At 39.4% G+C, this 12257-nt stretch overlaps 1 protein-coding gene across 2 annotated transcripts in view; it reads right to left on the bottom strand.

Annotated features, from left to right (window-relative positions):
- Positions 1–12257, bottom strand: part of DNAH10 (dynein axonemal heavy chain 10) — a 196398-nt gene that overhangs the window by 111265 nt on the left and 72876 nt on the right. For both annotated transcript variants that reach the window (XM_007489932.3, XM_056821891.1), the window contains 4 exons: positions 9936–10089; positions 7505–7738; positions 2859–2981; positions 407–640 (listed from right to left, as the gene is read on the bottom strand). In XM_007489932.3, the coding sequence (XP_007489994.2) occupies positions 407–640; positions 2859–2981; positions 7505–7738; positions 9936–10089 (745 nt within the window). The remainder of the gene's footprint in view (positions 1–406; positions 641–2858; positions 2982–7504; positions 7739–9935; positions 10090–12257) is intronic.

The following is a 12257-nucleotide window of genomic DNA, read 5'->3' as shown; positions in this document are numbered from 1 at the left end:
GTTATATATATATATATATATATATATATATATATATATATATATATATATATATATATATATATATATATATATATATATATATGTATGTATGTATTCATGTATTGAAATTCTTTTTTTAGTGTTTAAAGACAGAATGTTTTAAATAAGTCATTGCCGCCATACTTCACAATGCAAGAATAATTATGGATAAGAGCACCAGAGAAAGCAAATAGTAGCTTCAGCACCACTGAGACACTGTCAACTAGGTCTCACTGTATTTCTGCCACCATGGAAAACCTGCAATAACTGAGCAACCTTTCCAGGATATGAGCTTCCAAATCCACCGACCCAATTCCATTCCATTCAGAAACTTTGATGGAGTCGCTTGGTTCTAGAGCGAGGGCCCAAAAGACCGGACACTGACCTTTATCATGTGCTCCTGGACACAGAGCGGGTCGCTGCTGCCAAGGATACTGAGCAGCTCATCATCCGAGATGAAGAAGAATCGCGGGAAGGCGTTTCTCTTTGAGTCCAGATAGTCGTTGAGGCTTTTCTGGCATTTCTCAAGCCCGTCATTTATATTATGCAGATCAGTCAGTCGATTTGGCATTTCGCAGCATCTCTTGATGACGGGGTCTTTCACAGTCTCCGTCATTATCTACCCAATGCCGAAAAAAGACATTTCAGTATAGCTCAATCACAGGCATTCCATGTCATTTTTTTTAACACTACCTTTCACTTGAAAAAATGATGCAAAATAAATAAATAAAATTTAAACATGAAAATTTAAATTAAAAAAGATTAAGAGACGGATGCACTGGCACGGCCCTACGGCAGTGGAATATGGCGAGGATCGGTTAAGATTCTACGCCTGTGTCACCTTAATTTGGTCGCCTAACCTCCTGGATCTCCGTTTCTTCATCTATAAAAGGAGGGCATCGGATTAAATGTCCCTTGCAAGCTTCAGACATATACCTTAACCCACTGAGGAAGGAAATGGCAAACCGCTCCAGTATCTCTGCCAAGAAAACCCCATGGACAGTGTGTTCCAGAGTCAGAAAGAATGAGGCACAAGTGAATAACCTTCTGTTGGTCAGGTGCCCCCTTGTGGCCAAAGCAGGCATCTCCCAGACCCCTTCATCCAGGTCTAGTCAGTGACCCCAGAGAAAATAAAGCAGGAGAAAACTTAGTGATTGCCACCAAGTGCCAAACCCACAAGAACTATGCAATGACTGGCTGAGCTGAAGATTTTGTACTCAAAACCAGAGTAGTGCATGACAGCGAGATGCACAAACGCAATTCATTCAAATGCTTCAAGTTTCTGATCAATTACTGAATTCCAAATTTATTATTTTCTCATTTTTTAAACCTTTTATCTTGTGCATTAGAATACTAAATACCAGATCTAAGGCAGAAGAGTGATAAGGTCTAAGCAACTGGCCCAAGTGATTTGTCTAAGGTCATATAGCTAGAAAGTGTCTGAAGCAAGATTTGGACCAGGACTTCTTGTCTCCAAGCTTGATGCTCTATTCGCTGAGCCACCTAATTCCATTTTACTAAATACCATATAAACTCCAAAAGGCAGCCTGGTGAGTGGGCAGGCAACCTGTTTAGAACTAAAAAGACCCGCTCCAAAACCCAAGTCTGGCACTTCCTGGCTATGGAACCTGGGTATGCTCTTTCGGTCTAGAATCTGCAAAGCAATAGAAGGGTTCCCTTCATCCATGAACTCAGAAATCTGAGCTTCCCCTAAAAAAGCAGAAGAAAAAAGATCCATCCAAATGCAGAGCCAAACACACAAAAATAAAAGAAAATGTATCTCTAGACATTTTCTTTCTACTCTGATCATGACTAAAAGAGAAGCCATGGGGGCAACTGGGTGGCTCACTGAATTGAGAGCTAAGCCCAGAGATGAGAGGTCCTGGGTTCCAATCTGACCTCAGATACTTCCTAACTGTGTGACCCTGGGCAAGTCACTTAACCCTCATTGCCTAGTCCTTACTGCTCTTCTGCCTTAGAACCAATACACAGTATTCATTCTAAGACAGAAGGTAAGGGTTTTTTAAATAAATTAATTAATAAAAATACAAAATAAAAGAGAAGCCACTCACTGATTGCCCTATTCTGGATTATAAGCTATTTATTAGAAACTTAACATTAAACATAAATGCAAAAAACTAACCCTGATTCATAACTACTTGCACTTAAATTAATTAATTGCAACCCAGAGAGTATCATAATTTTATTTCAATACTCTCTTTAAGTCCCCATCAGGATTTTATTATCATTTCTTTCTTCTTGTCATTGTAGTTAGGGTGAACTCCATTCTTTCAACTCTGCCTTTTGCATTTTCCATGATTTCATTATAGTCTTTCTAGATTTCTTTGCATTCCTCACACTCCTCAATCTTAATGTCCTTATAATATTCAATTACATTAATATTCCCCAATCTAACCATTCTCCTAACACTGGACATGTAGGTTGCATCTGTTAGTTGTTTTGTTTTTTTTTTTTCTCTCTAATTACATATAATGCTGCAATGAAAAATCTTTGCCTGGACATATTTTTTTAACTTTTGCCTTTGATATACTGTAAGGTTATGCCCCTACTAATGGAATCACTGGGTCAATGATTATGATTAAATTAGTAAATCTTATCAGATCACTCTTCACCAAGTTTCTCTGATTTGACAATTCCACCGGCAATGAACAAGTGCATCTTTTTCTATCTGATCTCTCAACAACAAGTTGGTTGTTTTTCATTCTTTTTTTGCCAATTCGAATGACATGAAGTAGTATAGAAAAGTTGCTTGGATGTCATCTCTTTCATTATTAGTGAGACAACAATTAGTTATTAATTATGATTAGGTTACTTGCCCTTTTAAAGATCCGGTCAATGTTGTCAAATTTCTTTGCCTCGTCTGGTAGTTGTGAGCGTATATCACCACCAATAAATATGCTTTCCAGATACATCCATTTCCTCTGGACTATCATCCATATCTAAAAGTGCACAATATGATTATTAACACAGAACTGAATTCTTCATATTCACAAAATGTATCTAGTAAAATATATAGTAATATGATAACAACAATCAATACAATTACTATAATAATGAATGACATCATAATAACGATTGCAGACAATTATATAGTGTTTTAAGATTTATAATGCACTTTACCCAGATTATCTCACTCAAGCCTATCAACAACCCTCTGAGGTAGATGCTATGAAACAATGAGTTAATTTATTGGTACTTTGTGATGACAAAACCCCATTAGACCTTTTTATTATTAAATTGAATAAATATTTATTCAACATTTATGAGAGACAATTTATTGCTGGGTCTAGGCATAAAAAATCTGATATCAGATCTTGTCCTCAAGGGTCTCCAAATCAAATAATAATAGTTGAAAAAGGGCTAACATTAATATAGCACCTGCTATATGCCAGGCACTATGCTAAGTGCTTTACAATGATCTCTTTTGATCTTCACAGCAACACTAAGATATAGGTGCTATTATTATTCCCATTTTAGGAGATTGAAGTAAAGAGACGTTAAGTGACACACAGGATCACACAACTAATGTCAAACTTGAACTCAGGAGGATGTCTTCCTGACTCTATTCACTATGCACACCTAGCTGCCCCAAATAAAAGAGAAAAATATGTCTAACTATATATGTGTACATATATAACACATCTAACTATAATATAAGATGAATAACAATATAATAACCATAATACAAGAGGAACCCCACCCCAACCCCCATATTATGTAAACCTTAAAATTTCTTAGACTTATGAATGTTGGAAATTTCCCCATTGGGAAATTTCATACTTGAAAAATTTCCTACTGATAGTAAGAACTCTATTGGAATGTGAAACTCCTTGGCATGGGAGGATCCTTCTCCTCCCTACTTAAGACTACTTTAAGACAGAAACCTTTTGCTAAACAATGGAAAGGGCTTTGACCTATGCTTAAGCATAGAATAGGAAGTTCTTTGAGTCATGATTGATTTTAGAATTGATACAATAGAGATACTTGGAATGATAGAACCAGGTCTTGGAACTTACAATCTCCACCCTACTCAGAGTAACAGGATTTAGGAAGGGCTGCAGCAAAGATCAAGACTTAATTATTTGAGAATATGACCTTCAACAGACATGTGCAAAGGGGTCAGACCTCTGGGCGGTCCTAGGTTAAGCAAGAGCCACCATTGGCACAGGGGGACATCGACAGTGATTGGTAGATGTGAGAACTGAGGGGAGGAGACTTAGATGGTTTCCTTAAAGATAGCGGAGTCTGAGAGGAGGAGGTTTTTGCTTGGAGGAGGTTTTGCTCTGAGGAGGTTTTTTGCTCTGAGAGGTTTTGCTCTGAAGGAGTCTGAGAGGAGAGAGGTCCTGGAGGGACAGCTCCTGGAGAGGTCTGAGAGGAGGGCTTGCTCTGAAGGAGGCTGGAGGTGGAGGCCCCTGAGGCTGTTTCTCCATTTTGGTCACGTGAGTGATAGGGACTGATCTCTTTTCTTTGCCTCAGCTATCTAAGGGCTTGGGCCTTTGGCCCAGCCCTATGCAGAGGGGGTATTTAAGCCCTATTCCCTTCTCTCCCCTTTCTCTCTCTCTCTCTATCTCTCTCTCTCTCTCTCTCTCTCTCTCTCTCTCTCTCTCTCTCTCTCTATCTATCTATCTATCTCTAATACCTTTCTTCCTCCTGTTTGTAATTAAAAACTCCATAAAAGGTTGACTGCTGACTTGAGTTTTCATTACATAGCTGAATTCCTTGGCAACCTTAAATTAATATATATCAGTCTTTTAAAGTGATTTCCATGTCACAATTATAAATGTATAAAGAATGATGAGTTCAAAAGGTGATGACAAATGCAAGATGGAAGAAATTGCTGATCAGCTGGAGGAAGAGGTGATTAAAGAAGGCTTCCTAACAGAGTTGTGACCTAATTTGGATCTTGAAGGAAAAAAGGGTTTCCAGAGTTTGAGATAAAGAAAAGCACATTCCAAGAATGGGGCACAGTGTGAACAAAAGCAAAGAAGAGAGAGCGGGGCAAGAACTGGGGTAGTAATAAGTCTGGTTTGTCTGGAAGACAAAAATATATAAGATAAAGTCATATAAAACAAAGCCCTAGAGATGGGTGATAGCCAGATTGTGAAGGGTCCTGAAAGGTCTTCAGCAGTTTTCCACTGGCTATCAAATAAAGTATCAGTTCTTGGACTTCTGTAATCTACCTCCAATCTATCTTTCCAACCTTAATCTCAAACCGCTTCCCTTCAGTAATGCTAAATTGACTGACCAATTAATTACAAGATGGGGGAAGCATGGGTAAAAAGCAATTGTTTTGAAAGGGATCTGGGAGTCTTAGTGGACCACAAATCCATTATGACAGTGAGGGGGAGGAAGCATCAGTAAAGGGTTCATGTAGATTTCAGGGGAGCAAAGTTTTGAAGAAAAGAAAGGATTCTAAGAGGCCCAAGTGAGATGGAAGTGCATTCCTGGCATGAAGGACAGTCAGAACAAAGGCAGTGAGATTATATATGGAGCATAATATGAATTGTGGAAAGTCTAACTTTGACTTGACCATAGAATGGAGAAAGAAGAATATTATAGACACAACATTTTTAAAAAGTAGGTTAGGGGTAGCAGCTGGGTGGCTCAGTGGATTGAGAGTCAGGCCTAGAGATGGGAGGTCCTAGGTTCAAATCTGGCCTCAGACACTTCCCAGCTGTGTGACCCTGGGCAAGTCACTTGACCCCCACTGCCTAGCCCTTACCACTCTTCTGCCTTGGAGCCAATACACAATATTGTCTCCAAGATGGAAGGTAAGGGCTTAAAAAAAAAAAAAGTAGGTTAGGGACAAATTATGGAAGGCTTTAAATGTTCCACACAAGAGTATGTGATGTTTTATCCCAATGGATGTCCTTGGGAGCCACAGAAGTTTATAGGGTAGAGGAAGGACATGATCAGACCTGCACATTGGGAAAATAATTTTGGCAGTTGTATGAAGAGAGGTAGTTTGTAGAAAGAAACCAATTAAGAGTCTACAATAGTAGTCTAGGCAAGAGCTGACGCAACTCTTACAAGTGGGTCCAAAAAAATTACCTTCAAAAGTACAAGATCAGGAGCAGAGGGAGGATTGGCTAGACAGGAGTCTTTCTTAAAAATATCTGGAGGGGGGGGTAGCAGACTGTTAGTGTTCAACAAGAGTAGACATTGTCACATGTTAACCAACAGCTAATGATCTCTTGGGCTGCTTTATTAAAGGTTTAGCTTCCTGGAATGGAGAGATAACTGTCCCTGTGGGTTCTCCACCAGAAGTCGTGGGTTGGGTTATAGAAGACATATTGTTTAGGACAACAGAAAACTAGAAAATGTCCAGAGGAGGATTACTAGGATGAAAAAGTGATCTGAGACTGTGCCTTTTGAGAGAACCAGATGGCCAGTGAGATACTTCTGAGAGTCAAGAAAAGTCAAGATGAATGAGAGATCAATAATAAATAATATAAATAGATAGATAGATAGATAGATAGATAGATAGAAAGATAGATGAATAAATAAATAAATGAATGAATGAATAAATAAATAAATCAGTGGAATTGCTTGTTGGCTACAGGAGGGATGTGGGAGAAGGGGAGAGAAAGAACATGATTCATGTAACCAGGGAAAATATTCTAAATTAATTACATAAACTTAATTTAATTTAAATAAATAAATGGGTTTTACAGGAGACAGAAAGAGAGCCATCAAGGGAACAATTGGGAGGTGAGGCTCAGCAAAGAAAGCCTTTTTATTTTTGAATCCCTGATCCTTGCCTTCCAATCAGACACTAAACCAGGAAGACGTCCGAGGCTTTCTATCAGCCTCACAAGAGAATTTTTTTATGTATGGTCCCTTTCAGCTCCTTGTTTTCTCTATTTATATTTCCATCCCTAATATTCAGCCCAGTAATAGTAATCACTTTTTAAGTGGGATTTTTTTAATTCATTCATTGAAATAAGAGAGAAGGAAGGAAAGATGAAGACAGGCAGGTTGAGAGAAGTGGAAGAAAAAAAACTCATCTCACATAATCTAGATGTTCTTAGTAAAGTAAGTGAGGTCGAGTTCAAATTTAATCATACCCAAAAGCATAACAAATACACCTAGAGAAAACTTAACCAAACAAAATAAGGAGAACCTTACTCCACCCTCAGTACTGCCACTATAAACGGATTCTTCTAAGTACAAAAATTCGAAGTTCTGGGATCAAATCTGACCTCAGGCATTTATTAGCTGTATGACCATAGGCAAGTCACTTAACCTTTATTGCTTGTTTCCTCATCTATAAATGAGAATAAATAACCGCACCTACTTCCCAGTTTGCGGGGAGGCTAAAACGAGACAATTTTTGTAAAATCCTTAGAACATTGCATAGTAAGTGCTATATAAAGAGTTATTATTATCATTATTAATATTACGCCCTTCACTGCGCATATCAAACCTTACTACATGAACCATTCCTGGATTTTTTTCTTACCTCAATAACTTCACCAATTAAGGAGAGAGTTTTTTCCCATTTGTGCACAGTTGACAGAAAGGGTCCCACAAATCTGCTTCCTGAAATGCTCTGGAGATTGACAGTGTTATCATCAAGGGATTGAATAATTTCATCTACTGATCCCAAAATGAATCCTCGCTCTTGAGTTCCTTTAAAGTATTTAATGACAGTAAATTTCATATTTTCCCATGTGTCTAATATGTCCTTGACACCCTGTTGGAGGAGACAAAAAGAATGGTCGATCAATAAGATATATGAAATGCCTACTGGGTGCTCAGTGCTAGGGATGCAAACTGTCCCCCTGAGGACCTCACATTCTCACAGGCGGGCCAACACACACATAGATACCATTATAGACAAAACCCATACCAAACAGACTTAAAGTAACCTGAGGCAGGGAGGGAGAGAGGTGACCACAAAAGGCAGCCTGCAGAAGGCCGCCCATGCTGGAGTTCAGTCTTGATGAAGGCTGAGGAATCCAAGAGGCAGAGGTGAGGGAGGAGGGCTCTGTAAGCAGAGGGGACAGATAGGCTACACCAAGACCCAGAGATGGGGAAAGGAAATGTCCTCCACGAAGAAGAGCAAGAAGGCCAGTTTGGATGGACTGTAAAGTGGAGGGGAATTACGTCCAATACAGCTGGCAAGGTAAGACCAAGCTGTGAAGAGCTTGAAAGTCTAGCTCTAGTATTTAGCAGCAATTCTCTTCAATTCTGCTATAAAGTCTAGTTCTATTATTTGGGACAATCAAAAGTAGAACTCAGTTCAATTCACCAAAGATTTCTTGAGTTGGCCTTGTGAAAATCCTTATGGTAGGCACCAGGCAAAACAAAAATCAAGCAAAAATTAAAAACAAATTTTAAGCCTTTCCCTCAAAGGAGGTTGCTTTCTACTGGAGAAATGCAATGTGTACAAAAGTAAATTTTCAGATCAAGAAATTGTGTTTTCTTAATGAGTTATTAGAAATAAAGGCTGATATATGGTACAAGAGATAACCAGGAAGGGAGTCAGGAAGATCCCTCTTTCTGGGTTCAGATCCAGCCACTTATTAGCTGTGTGACCCTGGGTAAGTCACTTAATCCTGTTTTCCTCAGTTTCTTCATCTGTAAAACGAACTGGAGAAGGAACTGGTACACTCCTCCAATTTCTTTGCCAAGAAAACCCCAAATGCCCTATACCAAGATACAGTCAAAACATATGATTTAGATATAAAGAGTGATACCATAACTAAAATGGGGGAACACAGAATAGTTTACCTGGCATATCTTTGGAGAAGGGAAGAACTTATGACCAAACAAGAGAGAGAGAGAGAGTATTATATTAAATTAAAAGGCTTTTGTACAAACAAAACTAATATAATTAAAATTAGAAGGGAAATAACAAACTGGGGGGGAAATTTTATAACAAATATCTCTGATAAAGTCTAATTTCTCAAATTTATGGAGAACTAAGTCAACTTTATAAGAATACAAGTCATTCTCCAACTAATAAGTGGTCAAAGGATATGAACAAGCAATTTTCAGATGGAGAAATCAAAGCCATCAATACTCATGAAAAAAATGTTCTAAACAACTCTTGATTAGAGAAATTAGAGATATCAGCTCATACCTATCAGATTGGCCAATACGGTAGTAAAGGAAAATGGTGAATGTAGCAACATTGGGCCACTAATGCATTGTTGGTGGAGTTGTGAACTGTCCAACCCTTCTGGAGGGCAATTTGGAACCAAAGGGCTGTAAAACTATGAATACCCTTTGATCCAGTTATACCACTACTGGGTCTGTATGCCAAAGAGATAATTTTTTTAAAAAGAGAAAGGATCTACTTGCACAAAAAAAAAAATTCTAGCAGTTCTTTTTGTGGTGGCAAAGAATTGGAAAGTGAGGGGATGTCCATCAATTGGGGAATGGCCATACAAATTGTGGTACATGTTAGTGATGAAATACTATTGTGTTATAAGAAATGATAAACAAGATGATTTGAGAAATGACTAGAAAGATCTGCAGGAACTGATGCAAAGCGAAATAAGCAGAATTGGGAGAACGTTGTCCACAATAACAGCAATATTGGACAATGATTATCTGTGAAAACGTAGCTACTCTCAGCAATACAATGATCTGGAACAATCCTGAAAAACATAACAGGGAATGCTCTCCCCCTCCAGAGAAAGAACTGATGGAGTTGTCTTTCACATCAGTGTATTTATGGGTTTGTTTTGGTTATTTGGGGTATGATCTTATGACAATGCCAATATGATAATGAAAATAAAATTTTAAAAAACAGAGTCATGAAGAGTTTAATATGACTGAATCAACTTGACAAGGACCAAAAGTAGGAATAATGAATCTAATGACTTCTCTTGGAGGAGAAATATGTTTTTGTGGGCTTTTATATTTTAAATCAGCACTCTTACCTTCTCAATAGTGATTTCCTTGACTGCAGAGACTACAATCTCCTGGATAACATCTGTATGTTTGTGAAGTTCCATGGCAAACATATTTTCCAGAGTAAATGTATCTGTCATCTCGAAAAATATGCCCGTTTTTTCCATAAGTTCTTTCCAGTGTCTGAAAATGAACCAATATAGGCACAGTTAAGTCTTACTCAATTTATCACAGTGCCAGTCATTCATTTACATAATTAATGAGTGTCCACTATTTGCCAGGCACCAGGTGGAGGTAGATGGGAATTGGGAAGAGGAAATGTTAGATTTAAATTAATATCTTCAAGTTCTTATTTTCCATAAAGTTTATTAATAATCACTTTAAATAGAAAAGGTAGATAAGCATAGATTTAAAGTCTCTTTCTTACTCTAAGTCTGACCACATGTAGCTCATCCTGCAGGATCCTTCCTCCCTCTCTCCTGCCTGCTATGGGAAGTAGTCCCTTCCTGGTCGCCACCCACATCCTTTTAGTTATATTCATGGCATGTGAAAAATGGGATGAGCCAGATCGGCAATCCAGGAGGGGGAGGGGATAAAATTCCCTCTACACAGAAGGAATAAAGATTTTTTTAAATGAAATAAAATTGTTGCTCTCAAGGGGTTTTCTAATCTAGTAGGTAAGGGAGAATACAAGGAATATACAAATAATTTACAATTCAATCCAAGAAGCATTTCTACTGTGCCAATGCATACAGATGGTGCTTAAAAAACGTTTGCTGGGGGCAGCTGGGTAGCTCAGTGGATTGAGAGCCAGGCCTAGAGACGGGAGGTCCTGGTTCAAATCTGGCCTCAGACACTTCCCAGTTGTGTGACCCTGGGCAAGTCACTTGACTCCCATTGCCTAGCCCTTACCACTCTTCTGCCTTGGAACCAATACATAGTATTGACTTTAAGACGGAAGGTAAGGGTTTAAAAAAAATGTTTGCTGCCTGACCTCTAGGCACTAGCGATACAAGGACTTAAAAAAATAGTCCCTGCCTTTCAGGGGCATACATTCTATTTAAGAGAAAACAACATACGGACATGAGTATATCCATAACTAGAGGAGAGAGGACTCTAACAAGGGAAATCAGGCAAGACTTTCCAAAAGAGGTGCCACATGAGTTGAACCCTGAAGGAAGCTGGGGCCTCTATGAGATGAAGGTCTAGGCAGGTGAACTGACTGCCTGGGGTAAGGCAGGGAGGCTGCTTAGTTTGGGCAACAACAAGCAAGACAGATGGGCTGAAACATTGGCTACACAAAAGGGACCCACAGGAAAAAGAAACCTCCAGAAGGGAGGCTGGAGCAGGACTGTGAAGGGCTTTCAATGTATATCCAGTGAGGAGTTTTGCATTTTATCCCAGAAGCAGTAGGAAGCCCCTGAAGCTTCCTGCCCAGGGAAGTGGGTGGTAGATCTGGACTTCAGTAAGGTTGGTGTGGCAGCTGTGTGGAAGATGGACCAGACAGGGAGGAGGCTGGAGGTAGAATGGAAGGATCATGTCATTGGAACTCTTCCTTGGCCTCTCTCCTGCTCCCTACTTCCACTCAATGTCCCATCTCCCTGAACCAACGCCATAGCTTTCCATTATCATCAGGCTAGGATTGGGATCAAGCCCCTGAACCTATACTGAGTCCAGTCCAGAAGAACCCCTCACCCTAGGATTTATGCCACCAGGCCCCAGTCTAAGAGCAAACACCCAAATATCAGACCTCTTGCTGTCAGGACCTCATCTACAAGAAAAGGTTGACACGAGACTCAATCTCTCTTCTTTACTTGTGCTTGTATAAGGGTGGGCTCAAAGACTACCAGGGTTCTACTAGCCAAAAAATCTAAAGGCAAAGATAGCATTAGGTAAGGAAGAGAAAGACCTCACCCCTCTGGGAACGAGTTTGGTACCCTTCTTTTGCCTCCCATTCAAGCGCATGGGAGAGAAAAGAGTTTTTGGAATTGAAAATCTGGTGGATTCCAAATCAGAGAGGCCTGGCACGCTGCTAAGTGGGCAACCTTCACATGAATTATAGATAGAGAAACTTTAACTCCTAGAAATGAAACAGGCAGCTACATAGATTTTCTTTCTTTAAACCTCTACCTTCCATCTTAAAACCAATCATGTATATTGGTTCCAAGGCAGAAGAGCAGTAAGGGCTAAGTAATGGGAGTTAAGTGACTTGCCCAGGGTCACACAGCTAGGAAGGGTCAGAGGTCACATTTGAACCCAGAACCTCCCATCTCTAGGCCTGGCTCTCAATCCACTGAGCCCCCAAGCAATCTCCATCTACACAGACTTCCTGCCTTCCTGCCTGCCTACTT

Source organism: Monodelphis domestica, chromosome 3 (assembly GCF_027887165.1).
Source record: "Monodelphis domestica isolate mMonDom1 chromosome 3, mMonDom1.pri, whole genome shotgun sequence".
NCBI classification, from domain to species: Eukaryota; Metazoa; Chordata; class Mammalia; order Didelphimorphia; family Didelphidae; genus Monodelphis; species Monodelphis domestica.
Note: the sequence above shows the minus strand (reverse complement) of the source record. Positions and strands in the feature narration are given on the sequence as shown.